The 17,366-nt window shown below is 39.1% G+C and overlaps 1 protein-coding gene across 1 annotated transcript in view; it reads right to left on the bottom strand.

Moving 5' to 3' along the window:
• The window catches only part of LOC115216236 (leucine-rich repeat-containing protein 9-like), a 110,575-nt gene that overhangs the window by 71,527 nt on the left and 21,682 nt on the right, over nucleotides 1–17,366 (bottom strand). Inside the window, exons 6-7 of the mRNA XM_029786345.2 lie at nucleotides 8,607–8,677; nucleotides 4,361–4,543 (exon numbers count right to left, since the gene is read on the bottom strand). Coding sequence (XP_029642205.2) covers nucleotides 4,361–4,543; nucleotides 8,607–8,677 — 254 coding nt within the window. The remainder of the gene's footprint in view (nucleotides 1–4,360; nucleotides 4,544–8,606; nucleotides 8,678–17,366) is intronic.

Here is a 17,366-nt window from a genome sequence, read left to right on the forward strand (position 1 = left end):
ATATTATATTATTTTTGTAATTTACTTTTTATTGTTATTTTAATTTTAACTTTTCTATTATATGTAATTTTGTAGATGGTGTAATTTAATTATTCATTTTGAATTGATAAAAGGTTGTTTTTTTTCTAATATTTTATATATATATATATATATATATATATGTGCTTGTGAGTATTACTTTGAGTCTTTTATTGCCATATAATTCCACACATGCATATATTGAGAAACCATTATGATTAGATATTTTCTAAAATGCTTAACTGTATGTAAACTAATTTAAATTTCTCCAACCAATGGGTACTAATTTATATACAGAGTCTATATGTTAACTTTTTTCCTTATATATATATATATATATATATATATATATATATATGTGTACGTATGTATACGTGTATAGATATATATCATCATATGTATTTTTTCACATATGTTTTATATATGTATATCTGTATGTACATATTTATCTATATATGTATATTCTATTCTATCCTATTCTATTTTTATTTATTTTACCTCATTTTATATTTTATACCTTTTATTTTTATTGTATTTTGCTTCTTATATTATTTTATTTTATTCTAGCTTATTAGTTATTTTTATTCTGTATTGTATTCAGATTAATCCGTTAATCCTCACGCACACAAAAACAAAAATAAAATAACTCCCATATATTTAATCTGCCGGTATGAACTAAGATGAGGCGTATGAGTGGCTGTGTGGTAAGTAGCTTGCTAGCCAACCACATGGTTCCAGGTTCAGTTCCACTGCGTGGCATCTTGGGCGAGTGTCTTCTGCTATAGCCCCGGGCCGACCAATGCCTTGTGAGTGGATTTGGTAGACGGAAACTGAAAGAAGCCTGTCGTATATATGTATATATATATGTGTGTGTGTATGTGTTTGTGTGTCTATGTTTGTCCCCCTGGCATTGCTTGACAACCGATGCTGGTGTGTATACGTCCCCGTCACTTAGCGGTTCGGCAAAGAGACCGATAGAATAAGTACTGGGCTTACAAAAGAATAAGTCCCGGGGTCGAGTTGCTCGACTAAAACGGCGGTGCTCCAGCATGGCCGCAGTCAAATGACTGAAACAAGTAAAAGAGTAAGATGTCAACATGTGATCTTTCATTGTATGCTTTTTTCCATGATGATATTTTGTTCATATCTTATAAATGCAAATTTAAAGCATAAATTTGTCATTTATTTAATGAGCACAATTGATACAGCTATATGGAGTATCAATTTATTAATAAATAATTATTAACTTTCAACTCACCATTTTCTTTTCTTCTATTAATTGAATACAGATTATACGCATAATATATACCTATTGATTTACGGAAATTCTATTTCCCCAAAATATTAGGTATAGAACCAGTGTTTTCTTGGATGTAATCCTCCCTTTAAGAGGTTAATATATTCTCTAATTATGGAGGCACATGGCCTTGTGGTTAGAGTAGTAGACTCGCGATCGAGGGATCACAGGTTCGAATCTCAGACCGGGCAATGTGTGTGTTTATGAGCGAAACACCTAAGTTCCACGAGGCTCCAGCAGAACGCAATGGTGAACTTCTGCTGACTCTTTCGCCACAACTTTCTCTCACTCTTTCCTCCTGCATCTTGCAGCTCACCTGTGACGGACTGGCGTCCTGTCCAGGTGGGGAATCTATATGCCAAGGAAATCGGGAAACCAGCCAGGTGTGGATCAAGAAGGAACAAACAACAATAGCCTCTAATTAACTTAATTTTTACAGGGCTTAGAAAAACTGAAGGACAACTGCAATAAGTGTGAGAATCTGAGAAGGGAATTTGTTCAGAATAATCATAACTAACTGATCCTCCTGTATTTCCTTTTACCCAAAGCCAGGAATTTTTCAGCACCCACTGAAATATTATGCATGCATGCATACATGCATACATACATACATACATACATACATACATACATACATACATATAAATAAAAAAATAAATAAATCGATCAATGGAAATTGCAGATGTGTTACCAGTGCCGGTGGCATGTAAGAGAACCATCCGTTCATGACCGTTGCCAGCGCGGCAAAGCACCATCCGTTCGTGTCCATTGCCAGCCTCGCCTGGCCCCCATGCCGGTGGTACATAAAAAGCACCATCCGTTCGTGGCCGTTTGCCAGCTCTGTCTGGCACCTGTGCGGGTGGCACGTAAAAAGCACCCACTACACTCACGGAGTGGTTGGCGTTAGGAAGGACATCCAGCCGTAGAAACACTGCCAGATCTGACTAGGCCTGATGAAGCCTTCCGGCTTCACAGACCCCAGTTGAACCATCCAACCCATGCTAGCATGCTAAACGATGATGATGATGATGATGATATACGCCTGACTGGTGACCGTGTCAGTGACACATAAAAAGCACCAACTGATCGTGGCCATTTGCCAGCCTCCTCTGGCACCTGTGCTGGTGGCAAGTAAAAAGCACCCACTACACTCATGGAGTGGCTGGCATTAGGAATGGCATCCAGCTGTAGAAACACTGCCAGATCAGACCGGAGCCTGACCCACCTTCCCAGACCCCGGTCGAACCGTCCAACCCTTGCTAGCATGGAAAACGGACATAAAACGATGATGATGATAACCTTATAATTTTTCTCTTAATTAAAATGTTCCATATATTTTTCACTTCTATCTAATTGTACATTTCGTGTTATTTCTTCATGGTGTATTTTCATAACAATAAATAAAATTCTATAAAACAGTTTACACTAGGAACACTACTGTTTTTATTATCACTTTTTCAGCTCCTTTGAACATTTTATACCAAACAATTGTTGATAGTCAAATAAAATATTACTCCAACTGTTAGCTGCTGTCTATGTACAAGGCTATTAATCTTGATAAATACAGTTGCTGCAAGGAGTGGTGTAGATTCTAATATTTTGATCTCTTGTCTTTTGTCATAGAGTTGGGAAAAGAGAGGGAGAGAGAGAGGGGAGAGAAAGAGGGAGTTGTGTTGTTGCATTAGCTGCAAGCTAGTAAACACTACAAATACATGTTTGTATGTAATAGATGTGTGGAGGCATGTGTCATAGTGGTTAGGGTGTCAGCATCATGATTGTAAGATTGTGGTTTCGATTCCTGGACTGGGTGACACGTTGTGTTCTTGAGCAAAACACTTCATTTCATGTTGCTCCAGTCCACTCAGCTGGCAAAAATGAGTAACGCTGCGGAACATATACGCCATTGAAACCGGGAAAGTGGGCCCATGAGCCTGGCTAGGCTTTAAAAGGGCGCATTTATTATTATTATGTAATAGATGTATGTGATGTTGTGGTGTGTGTGTGCATGTGCGAGAGAACTTATTGTAATCGTATCAGGACAATTACCCTGCTAGGACAAATTCCCTGCCAACTACCCCATAGGATAATTACCCCCTCTCTAATATATTAAGAAGTTTTAAATCATCATCTGTTGTCCTCAGGGGTAGTTGTCCTTGGCAGGTTATAGTCCATGGGGTGGGGTAAATGTTCTAGACTCATTGTAATATGCAATTGTCAAATATCATCATCATCATCATCATCATCGTTTAACGTCCGCTTTCCATGCTGGCATGGGTTGGATGATTTGACTGAGGTCTGGCGAACCAGATGGCTGCACCAGATTCCAATCTGATCTGGCAGAGTTTCTACAGCTTGATGCCCTTCCTAACGCCAACCATTCCGAGAGTGCAGTGGGTGCTTTTACGTGCCACTGGCATGAGGGCCAGTCAGGCGGTTCTGGCAACAGCCACACTCAAATGGTGCTTTTTATGTGCCAATATATCTCTTTTACTCTTTTACTTGTTTCAGTCATTTGACTGCGGCCATGCTGGAGCATGCCTTTTTAGTCGAGCAAATCAACCTCAGGACTTATTCTTTGTAAGCCTAGCACTTATTCTATCGGTCTCTTTTGCCAAACCACTAATTTACGGAGACGTAAACACACCAGCATTGGTTGTTAAGCGATGTTGGGGGAACAAACACAGACACACAAACATATACACACACATACATATATACGATGGGCTTCTTTCAGTTTCCGTTTACCAAATCCACTCACAAGGTTTTGGTCGGCCCGAAGCTATAGTAGAAGACACTTGCCCAAGGTGCCATGCAGTGGGACTGAACCCGGGACCATGTGGTTGGTAAGCAAGCTACTTACCACACACTCACTCCTATGCTTGTTTATATCTGTTTGACTGTGAATGTTTGCAAGTGTGTATTTGTGTTTCTTTCCCCAAAATGTCTGGCAGTGAATCTTTCTCTCATTCTTTCTCTCTCTCTCTCTCATAGATTGCAATTCTTTGGCACAACTACACCCAATAAGTATAAAGATGAATGTCAAACCTCTACAGCCTGCACAATATCTGGTGCCGCCACATTGTAAGTGTCAAGAGTTTGAAGGTGTGCGATTCGATATATGACAAAGATTGAATAATTCCACAACAATGACACAGGGCTTGGCGAGTAATTGGGATCTTTCAGAGATAAATTTTCTAACTGTGGTAGCTGACATAAGGGTGACAGGTCCTGAAACAAAGAGACTTTTCATTAATAATTATGATGATAATAATAATAATAATAATAATAATAATAATAATAATAATGATATTTCTTTATTGCTCACAGGGGGCTATAATAATATTCAGACAAATACATAACAAAAACACCAGGACTTACAAATATATATAACATACAGAAAATTGCACTACTTGGCACTGCACGCATCCTATGCAAAACACTTTCAATACAGTAACCATAAGAGCATCAAACCAAACCATAGCACATACCCAAGGCACACAGAGCTGTGCTTGGTAGTGCAGTGAAAGCACGTTATAAAAAGAAAACTACTGAATAATAATAATAATAATAATAATAATAATAATAATAATAATAATAATAATAATAATAATAATAATGGTTTCAAATTTTGGCCCAAGGCCAGCAATTTTAGGGAGGGAGAGGGGCCTAGTCGATAACATTGGCCTCCCACTGATCAACTGGTACTTATTTTATCAATCCTGAAAGGATGAAAGGCAAGGTAGACCTTTATGGAATTTGAACATGGCACTACATACTTTGTCCAGCATGCTAATGATTCAGTCAGATTGCAGCTTTAATAATAATAATAATAATAATATGGGACTTCCCCGTACAGACCGACAAGACCATAAAAGCTAATAAACGGATATTATTATAAAAGATCAGACAAAAAAGATGTGTTTATTAATTGACATGAGTATCCCTTGCGATCACAATATAGCGGCAAAAGAATTTGACAAGATTAGTAAATATAAAGACCTGCTAATAGAAATTGAAAAAATGTGGCATCTCAAGGCGACTACAGTACCAGTGATTGTAGGATCTCTAGGAATGATAAAAAAAAGGTACTGAAACCAATTTGAAAATGATTCCAGGCTACAGGAAGTGCAAAAATTAACTGGAAAGGCTCATGTACTGAGAAGAGCATTATCGCTGTGAAAACAACATCCATCCATGAATTTATTTATTTATTAATTTTTAAATACATATTTTATCTGTGAATTTGCGTGTGTAATCTGGGGAATGCATACAATGAGCTTCTCTGCCCTAGGTGTATGGAAAACACTCGGCGAGAAACGGAAGAAAATTTGAAGAAAGAAGGAAAAAACATAATAATAATAAAAATAATAATGATTTCTTTTATTTGCCACCAGGGTGACGGATAAAGAGGGACAATACAAAGACAGACATAAAGTGTAGGGGTTTACATATAATGTGAAAAAAAAAAAGCATATACAGTATACATTAAAAGAAGGGATGTATACAAAGTATATGGCACTAGAAGAAAAAGTGATAGTGATGGGATTCTCCTGATACAGGAGGACCTCTATGGCTAATCGAGTTACTGTAGACATTTCAGAAATGCAATGGTAACAATAAAAATGAAAACATGGGGCCTTAAAAGTCTGAAAAGATTACAAACTCTATTTCAACTTATGGAGCTTCAAATTTCTGTGACTTTACAGTATGGAAACCACAATGATAATAATAATGATGATATTAATAATAATAATAATAATAATAATAATAAATAATAGTAATAAGAGCATGTCCCTTGATCCCTTATCTGGTGGGCAATGTGGAAACTGGGGATTGACGAATGGTTAATAAGGTCTGTACAGGCGCTATACAGAGATGCCATTAGTAAGGTTAGGATTGGCAATGAGTATCGTGAAGAATTCCAGGTAGAAGTAGGGGTCCACCAAGGATCAGCCCCCAGCCCCCTCCTATTCATCATCGTCCTCCAGGCAATAACAGAGGAATTCAAAACAGGTTGCCCCTGGGAGCTCCTCTATGCTGATGACCTGGCCCTCATAGCAGAATCACTACCAGAACTAGAGAAAAATTTCAGGTGTGAAAGCAAGGTTTAGAATCGAAGGGCTTTAGAGTCAATGTCGCAAAGACCTAAGTTCTAGTAAGTAGGAAGGCGAACATATCACACACCCCTTCAGGTAGGTGTCCCTGCTCAATCTGTAGAAAAGGTGGAGGTAGAAACTCCGTAAGATGCACCCAGTGTAAGCTATGGACACATAAGAGGTGCAGCAACATCAGAGGAAGATTAACCGGGAAGACAGCTTTCGTGTGCAGCCAATGCAGAGGAGCAATAAACACCACAGGTGCTCAGAAAACAGATTCCATCATATGCCAGGGGAAAAAACTAGAAGTAGTCGATAGCTTTCGCTACCTAGGTGACCAAGTCTGTAGTGGGAGTGGATGCTCAGAGAGTGTTACCACTAGAATAAGAATAGCCTGGGCAAAGTTCAGAAAGCTTCATTCCCTACTGGTGACTAAAGACCTCTTGCTCAGAGTGAAAGGTAGATTGTATGATGTGAAACATGGGCCATGACTGCTGAAGACATGCGCAGGCTCGAAAGAAATGAAGCTAGCATGATCCACTGGATGCGTAATGTCAGTGTGCATATACGACAGAGTGTAAGCACCGTGAGAGAACAGTTAGACATAAAAAGCATCGGATGTGGCGCGTAAGAGAGACTTTGCATTGGTATGGTCATGTATGTACTGCGGATGGACGAGGAAAGCTGTGTGAAGAAGTACCACTCCCAAACAGTGGAAGGAATCCAGGGTAGAAGGAGACCCAAGAAGACATGGGATGAGGTGGTGGAGCATGACCTTCGAATGGTGGGCCTCACAGAGGCAATGACAAAAAACCGAGACCTCTGGAGGTATGTTGTGACTGAGAAGACCTGGCAAATAAAGTGAGTCCACAGCTGTAACCACACCAGCGTCACATAACCAGCCCACTCAAAAGTACCTTGGATCGTAGGATGACATGCCATGCTTGAGGAGACCTATCGAGTCAAGTGCTTCAACATCAATATCAAAATCAAATCAAATTACAATCGAATGGAAATTGTAGTTATGACCCCCATGCCGGTGGCATATAAAAAGCACTATTCAAACATGGCTGATGCCAGTGCCGCCTTGACTGGCTTCCGTGCCAGGGGCACATAAAAAGCACCATCCGATTGTGGATGATGCCAGCTCCCCTGGCCCCTATGCTGGTGGCACATGAAAAGCACCCAGTCCACTCTTGGAGTGGTTGGTGTTAGGAAGGGCATCCAGCTGTAGAAACACTGCCAAATCACACTGGGGCATGGTGCAGCCTCCTGGCTTCCCAAACCCCAGTTGAACCATCCAACCCATGCCAGCATAGCAAATGGACGTTAAATGATGATGATGATGATGATAATTGTTTCTAACAAAGGTACATAGCCTGAAACTCAAGAGGTACTTAATGTTACGACCCCAAAATGATGAAAGACAAATCTAGCCTGGATAAGATTAGAACCTAGAACTATTCAGCCAGCTCCAAGAAGCAGAAGTCACTTTAGTAGTTGGTATAAAAGGTAAAGGGAGAAGAAAACACAACTGTGGATGGAAGGTTGGAGCATATTGGTGAGCAACTTCATGCCATTCGCTTGGATAGCCTTTTTTTTGGCTGCAAGTCATACTAAACCATCCCATATTAAAGATTAGTGGGGAAGAGATTTCACAGCCCTTCTTAATCTCTCTCTATATATAAAACTGAAGTTGTCTGTGTATGGCAGGTTTGGTAGCCTTCAACTAACACTATCTCCTCCGAGACCCTGTGGTGCAAGGTGTCCAAAATTGAGAGTATGATAGAAGAAGGCTTGCTCTTCCTTCCGTAGAAGAAAAAATTCAAATTGGACCATGTTAACACCAAAAATTATTTACATCAAAAAGGTGCTTTTTTTCTAAGAAAATCCCTATTTTTTACGATTTTTTGACTGCTGTGTCGCCATTTTTTGGTGTATTTCAACCAGAAAAATGTTCACTTAAAAAGAATAACAAGTTGCATAATGCAAAATTTTTACTTTTCAAAAATTCCAATTCTAAAGGGTCGAAACAAACCTGAGCAATGCCGGGCGATACTACTAGTATGTTTATAATTATATTAGTAAGAAATTGAATAAAATAAAATACATAAATAAAAAGAAAAGAAAATCAAGAAGAAATAGAAGACAGACTTCTGGAAATTAGAACTTGGTAATCAACAATAATTACAAACCTTTAGGAAAGTGATTTTATTTGCAGATAAATTCAAATTTTCTAGATTAATATTTTGTTGAAGACCTTTACCTGGATATAGAAATAGAATAGAATATGAAATTAAATAGGTCTTTCATGTGCCTGAGCACACACACACACATACACGTTTCTTGCATCAATAGAATATCTTATCATTCTTTAAAAAAAGGCAGTGTGGTTGGGTGAGGGTAAAATTTCAAACATTTCACCTTTAAATTCTCACAGCCATGTTTTTATTTGACTCAGTCACATCAATCACACACAACAGATCTTATTCTCTCTTTCCCCTCGCTCCACATTCTACATTCATACATACATACATACATACATACACACACACACATACATTCATGCCTTGGATCTAGGTTAGAAACTGGCTCTTTCTCTATTAGCAAGAAATCCTGAGATGAAACTGAATAATGACATACATACATACATGGTGGCTGCCCCCTCGTTACTGAGTATGGCCATTGCACGAAGCTTAATCAATGTTGTTATCGTGCAATGCCTGTGCAAGAAGATTTTATTTTAAAGTGAGGAAAGGCTGCGCACTGAGTCAATCCCACTCACTAAGCAACAGCAGCCATAATCCGAAAAGAAGAACAAGTCAACAACATCGGTAACCACAGAGCCGCAGGTTTAATGTCAGAGTTACCCCAGTTACCTGAGCTGCCTTCTCCGAGAAGGATGCCCTAACAAAGGCTAGGAGTCCTTCACTCCCAATGGTTTAACTGTACGATCGGGTATTCAGTCCGATTATTTCTATGTCCCCGCGCATGATACAGCCGTAAGACATTTATTGGATGGCCGTTGACTCTCTTGAGTTCCTCCGCCCTTTGACGGGTTTTGTTATTCATCCCGCAGGGTGTCCAACAAACACCCTCCTCACCAAGCAAGCTTGGTGTAGTTGCCGGTTTAGTTGCCGACGACCCGACCATGCAACAGGTTGTACTGGGTTACATGTTACCAGTAGCACTTGAAAGTGACCTGACATATATACATACATACATACATACATACATACATAATCATTTTTCATTATCATTCCAGCTACAAAAAACCCCCCCCAAAAAATGGCTACATGCTAGAGTCTGAAATTATAAGAGATATTAATGTAACCAATAATTTCTTTATGGATGACCTCAAGATTTATGCTAAAAATGTTAACAATTTCAAAAAACAATTGGAATTAAGAACATTTTCAGCTGATATAGGAATGGAATTTGGGCAGAAGAAATCAGTCTCCCAGACACAAAACCTGTGCATAAATGGTCTCACTATCTCTCTTGAAGAAGATAGTAACATTGGCATGAAGTGAAGCCGCTCTTCGACTCATGACCACTACATCACATTACACTTTGAAGGCGATGCATTTGCAATCCAAGAAGAGGATATTGCTGCCAAATATCTAATCAACGTAAGAGACAGTGAAACTCTTGAAGTTTCAAGATGCAACTGTAAATGTAGATTATGTCATATTCTTGTGATTAGCAGCTGCCCAAAAATGTCATCAAGGTACTACCTCCCTATGTGATATGATGTTGTAAAAACAACATACTATGCCATTCATAAAAAAGACTATTCTGGAATACATATAGAGTCCCCCTGTTATTGAATATGTATATAAATACCAGTACAAGGAATATTTCCCACCAGAACAGCTGTTAAGTGTAAGCATGACATGGTGGATATTGTTGTATGGGACAGACGAGAAAAACCTGTAGCGTCAAAGGGATCAGCTGTCTTGCTGATGTAAATATCTCTTTGAAAATCAAAGAAAAAGAAGATAATGATGCAGGAGTGGCTGTGTGGTAAGTAGCTTGCTTACCAACCACATGGTTCCGGGTTCAGTCCCACTGTGTGGCATCTTGGGCAAGTGTCTTCTACTATAGCCTCGGGCCGACCAAAGCCTTGTGAGTGGATTTGGTAGACGGAAACTGAAAGAAGCCTGTCGTATATATGTATATATATATATATATATGTATGTGTGTGTTTGTGTGTCTGTGTTTGTCCCACTAGCATTGCTTGACAACCGATGCTGGTGTGTTTATGTCCCCGTTACTTAGCGGTTCGGCAAAAGAGACCGATAGAATAAGTACTAGGCTTACAAAAGAATAAGTCCCGGGGTCGAGTTGCTTGACTAAAGGCGGTGCTCCAGCATGGCCGCAGTCAAATGACTGAAACAAGTAAAGAGAAAGAGAAAGAGAGTGGCTGTGTGGTAAGTAGCTTGCTTACCAGCCACATGGTTCCGGGGTTCAGTCCCACTGCGTGGCACCTTGGGTAACTGTCTTCTACTATAGCCTCGGGCCGACCAAAGCCTTGCGAGTGGATTTGGTAGATGGAAACTGAAAGAAGCCCGTCGTATATATGTATATATATATATGTGTGTGTGTGTGTCTGTGTTTGTCCCCCCAACATCGCTTGACAACTGATGCTGATGTGTTTATGTCCCTGTAACTTAGCAGTTCGGCAAAAGAGACCGATAGAATAAGTATTAGGCTTACAAAGAATAAGTCCTGGGGGTCGATTTGCTCGACTAAAGGCAGTACTCCAGCATGGCTGCAGTCAAATGACTGAAACAAGTAAAAGAGTAAAAGAGAGTAACCATAGACAACTGTTTTGAAACCTCCAGCTTCTATATCTGGATTACATTTATACCAAATAATAATTGGAGTACTTGGTTTTGTAAGTACATGCTTAACTGCCAGTCTGCATAAGCTTGGATTTTCAGAAAAAGAAACACTTCAATCAGCTGATATTACAATACAGTCTGTGGATCTTTTCGGTTTGAACAGCAGTTTTTAACATAATTTCTAGGTAACTAAAAAATTTTAAACTTCGTATACTGGTAGAACGTGTTTATAAAACATCTTTTTCTCTTGGCTTTATTGAGAAAATTCTATAGTTTGTAAGATATTTGTTATTTTTTTTCTTCAATTTCTGCAATTTCAACCAATCGATGACGTCCATTGAGTTAAAAAGCATTCTGTGCCATATGAATAAGTCCCTCGTTTAAGAAACAGATTGGGTTTATTTACATTTGTGAAGAAAAAAAGATACCCTTCCCCCCACTCCTAACCCTAACCCTAACTAACTCTAACCCTAAAAGAAATTGAAATGCAATAGATCGATTCTAGGGTCATAATTATGGGTGACAATTTCATATGACACCGCTAGAAAAAACTGCCGTTCAAACCGAAAAGATACCAGTCTGCAAGCAGAACAGTAAAACTAGGCAAGACTTTTCTCAGGTTTAAAATGTGACATTGTTTTCATTATCTACATTCCAAAGATAGACGTTTATATCTTTGTTGGAAACCAGCTCCTTCAGAGGAAGAATTTAAATGATTAAAAATAGAAGAGACATACAGACATACATCTTTCACCCTACTCCCCACCTGCAACTTTTAACCCCATTCCTCACCATGCAACCACTCTCCACCACTCTCCTATCTACTGTATTATTCTGAGGTGTTTGAATTGAAAACAGGGCCTGTTATTACATACTGTACCATATCACCATTTCTGTATAGCTAATCACCACTCCCTCTCCTCTGTGCAACCACCAATCAGCATCCATCTCTCATTTTTATTATCACCCATTCATATTTACCACTTAACCTCTGTTCACCATTTGCTTCATTCATCTCCTACACACACACACACACACAAGTTAGGTGTGGTTGTGTGGTAAGAAGCTTGCTTCCCAACCACATAGTTTCGGGTACAGTCCCATTGCGTGGCACTTTGAGCAAATGTCTCCTAGTATAGCCTCGGGCCAACCAAAGCCTAGTGAGTGGATTTGGAAGACAAAAACTGAAAGACAAATGGAAAACAAGACAAGTAACATAAAGAACGACCTTTCATCAGTTGTCAGCTGTTTATCTACTACACATATGTATGCATGTATGTATGTATGTATATATATATTGGTTGATGTTAGCCCCCTTCACCCTGACTTGCTCCTGTGCTGATGGTACATAAAAGGCACCATCCGAATGTGGCTGATGCCGGCACTGCCTTGATTGGCTCCTGTGCCGGTGGCATGTAAAGGCACCATCCAAACGTGGGCAATGCCAGGCCCCACTGGCCCCTGTGCTGGTGGCATGTAAAAAGCACTCACTACACTCGCAGAATGGTTGGCATTAGGAAGGGCATCCAGGTGTAGAAACACTGCCAGATCAGACTGGAGCCTGGTGCAGCCCCTGGCTTCCCAGACCCCGGTCGAACCGTCCAACCCATGCCAGCATGGAAAGCGGATGTTGAACTATGATGTTGATGATATATATATATATATATATGTGTGTGTGTGTGTGTGTGGTGTGTGTGTGTGTGTGTGTATATAGAGTTTGTGTGTGTCTCTGTATCTGTCTCTCACCACCACTTGACAACTGGTCTTGGGTGTGTTTATGTCCCTGTAACTTAATGGTTCAGCAAAAGAGATTGATAGAATAAGTACTAGGCTTTAAAAAAAGAGTACTAGGGTTGATTCATTTGACTAAATATTCTTTAAGGTGTTTGTCCCAGCATGGCCACAGTCTAATGGCTGAAACAAGTAAAAGAAAGATATATATATCATCATCATCGTTTAACGTCCGTTTTCCATGCTAGCATGGGTTGGACGGTTCGATCGGTGACTGGGAAGCCAGAAGGCTGCACCAGGCTCCAGTCTGATCAGGCAGTGTTTCTATAGCTGGATGCCCTTCCTAACACCAACCACTCCGTGAGTGTAGTGGATGCTTTTTACATGCCAGGCAAGGCTGGCAATGGCCACGATTGGTTGGTGCTTTTTATGTGCCACTGGCACGGAAGCCAGCCAAGACGGCGCTGGCATAGGCCACGTTCGGATGATGCTTTTTACGTGCCACCGGCAATTTCCATTGATTTTTGATGTACTTGACTCAATAGGTCTCCTCAAGCATCGCCTGGCACCAGTGCAGGTGGCACGTAAAAAGCACCCACTACACTCACGGAGTGGTTGGCGTTAGGAAGGGCATCCAGCTGTAGAAACATTGCCAGATAAGACCGGAGCCTGGTGCAGCCCTCTGGCTTCCCAGATCCCCGGTCGAACCGTCCAACCCATGCTAGCATGGAGAACGGACGTTAAACGATGATGATGATGATATATATACACACATCTTATCTCCGCCACCCCATGTTTATATCCATGTCACTCACTTCCCACAATAATACATCTTTATTCACCACTTTTCCTGATTCTTCTCTATCCACATTCTTTTAGACATGTTACCATGTGAGTACATTCTGCCACCTCATCCTCACTGTATTCACCTTTGTTTGAGCCTGATTCCAGTTACCCTTATTCACCTATATAATATATAAAGTAGCCATGAATTTTCTCCACAAGCAGTAAACCTTCTTCCAGCCCCCACCCCCATCATACTTTAACCATTTCGTTACCAACCCGGCTGAAACCGGCTCTGGCCCTGAGTACAAATGTCTCATTTTCATAAGTCTTGAATTAAAATCTTCCACCAAACTTTAGTTACAATTTATGTTCCTAACACTAGCTTAATGATAACTAAGTTATTTTACTAATTCTTTGTTATATTTAAAGTAATTAAATGAAACACCGAGCATCTCAAAAGAAATACAGTAATGAAAGGGTTAACCTCTTAACATGTCACACAAAGCAACCACCTTATCTCTAATCCTCCTTCTTAAATGAAGAGGCTCTTCAGACTTACAGGGCAATAATCTCATTAGTGTTGGTACCATAAAAAAAGCACCAGTACATTTTGTAAAGTGGCTGACATTATGAAAGGTAGCCAACTGAAGAAATTATCTTTTATCTTTTACTTATTTCAGTCATTAGACTGCAGCCATGCTGGAGCACCAAGCAAGACATAGTTCCCCCATCTGTTCGGTCCTGTCAAAATATCCAGCCTATACTGCAATGGAAAGCACATGTAAAATGATATGATGACTTTAGTGGCAAAATAAAGTTTAGTGATGTGAGCTCAAACAATCCAGAATGAAATTTAGGTGCTAATATAAAAGAAACAGAAGGTGGCAAGCTGGCAGAGTTGTTGGCATGTCAGGAAAATTGCTTAGAGGCATTTTGTCCATCCTTACATTCTGAGTTCAAATTCTGTCAAGGTTGACTTTGCTTTTCATCCTTTTGGAGTTGATAAAATAAGTGCCAATTGAGTACTGGGGTCAAGGTAATCAATTCAACCCCTTCCCAAAACTTGCTAGACTTGTGCCAAAATTGGAGACCAGTATGAAAGAAACACCAGTTATTATAGTGCTTACCTGGAATTGGATACAGATATTTAACAAGACAAGCATAGAAAGTGAATGTTCATTTGATAGATACAGTATATATATAATATATATATATATATATATATATATATATTATATATATATATATGTCAAGTAAATAGAAGCGGAAACCTTGTACAGAGGTTATATGGACAAATACTATATGGATGTTGTGTGAATAGACATCATCATTATCATTGTTCTTACATCTAATTTTCCATGCTTGCATGGCTCAGATGCACTTTGTTGAGGTAGATTTTCTACAGCTTGAAGCTCTTCTTATTACCAGTCCTCACCTGTTTCCAAAAAAGGTAACATTTCTCAATGGTTAGACATGTTTTCCATGGAAGACTGGAAATAAACGACACTTGTTTGCAACCACTGTGTAGTACTGTAACATGGGGATACCCCCCACCACACACAAATATACAATGCACACATATATATATATATATATATATATATATATATATCATCATCATCGTTTAATGTTCGCCTTCCATGCTGGCATGGGTGGGATGGTTTGACAAGAGCTGGCCAGGCAGAAGCCAGCACCAGACTTCTGTAACTGTTTTGACAGGATTTTTACAGCTGGATGCCCTTCCTGACACCAACCACTCAGCAGAGTGGACTTAATGTTTTTTACGTGACACAAACACAGGTGAGGTCAGGTTTAGCAAGGTATTTACAGCTGGATGTCCTTCTAAACGCCAACCACTTTACAGTGTGTACTGGGTGCTATTAAGTGGCACCTATATATATATATATATATATATATATATATAGTTTTTGTATCTGGTTTGCAAGATTCTTGTTGAAGTAATTATGTTGTGTCTGGGAAGAATCATATTGTCTTAATGCCTTATTATCTAACACACTGGTGAGTGTGTTAGATAACAACCCATTAAGATGACATGACTCTTCCCAGACACTATATATATATATATATATATATGATTATATACATATATAATTATATATATATCTATAAAATAATATGTTACAATTACTCAATAGTCAAGATAAAACTCTGAGTTTCAGATGCCGAAGTGGAAATCCATAACACCATCTCTTCGGTTATCTGGCCATCTGAAAAACGCTATACCTGGTAGATAACAGCAAGTGTAAAATAAAGATAGCGTTTTTCAGATGGCGAGATAACCGAAGAGATGGTGTTGTGGATTTCCACTTCGGCATCTGAAACTCAGAGTTTTATCTTGACTATTGAGTAATTGTAACATATTATTTTATAGATAAATTTCCTCTATTTACATAATATTGACGTCTCTTTCTTTCTTCTGTTATCTTACCGTCTTTACCAATAATTATATATATATATATATATATATATAATACACATATATGTACACATGCACATAAACAAAAAGCGTCTTTAAATTTCCATCAACCAAATACACTCGCAAGGCAATGGATGACACTTGCCCAAGATTCCATGCAACGGGACTGATTACAAAACTACAAAGTTGGGAAGTAAAAGCTGGAGTCTTTTTTATTTACTTCATTTTATTCTACTTTTTTTCCATTATTTGTTGAACCTCAGGCCGGTTCTGGCCGAGACCATAGAAACTTGTTAATCACACAGTACAGGTGTATTGTCTGAATAGATACATTAAATATATGCTTACTGAATATAATCAGTGCGTATGTGTCACTTGGATGGCTACAAAAGGTAGCTGTTGAATGTTTAAACAATGGGTATAAATCCTATCTTTTATTTATATTTGTGACTGCGTCGAGTTAATGTGCCTTTTCTTTTTGTAAGATAATACTGTGTGATTTAATGGAAAATTTGGCAGCTACTTTTAGCAGGTTGATCGAACAGGTGGATGTATCTTCCTTGGCTCATGTATGTAGCCCTTATCTAGCAGTTAGTAGATAATGTTAAGATAGACAATTTATATAGACATAGTTCAATGAATACAGGCGATAACATTTATGTACAAGCAGTTAATACACGCTGGGTAGTTCATTTAATCATACCGGTCTTACATCTAGTTTCTAGGTGTCGGCTAAACAAACTACATCCTAATATCCAAAAATGCCAATTGGTCCACTAACCGCTGCGTCTCAACTGCATAAACAAACAATATTGGTACAGATAATCTTAAAATTAAAATCCAACAAGGGAAGCAACTGCATAAAGACTTATCTTTGAGTTAGTTCCCTTTATAAATAATTCTTTACGAAGTTCAAAACAAAATCGTAAAGTTTCTGTTTCTGGAGTAGATTGTTGAGCCAATACAAATTATATTTAAGAGACACAAGCCTTGTCAGTCCGCCTCATGGTCCCAGAGGACAAAATGGAAAAGGTGTTGCGCCGGAGGATGGCGAGGGAGACTGGCTGGAACAGCCACTTTGACTCAGGGAACTTTGCACAAGCGGTTAGCCATCTCAGCCCTAATAGTTGTAAGGAGGGATGTAGTTAGGGATC

Source organism: Octopus sinensis, linkage group LG10, assembly GCF_006345805.1.
Source record: "Octopus sinensis linkage group LG10, ASM634580v1, whole genome shotgun sequence".
Classification (NCBI taxonomy): Eukaryota; Metazoa; Mollusca; class Cephalopoda; order Octopoda; family Octopodidae; genus Octopus; species Octopus sinensis.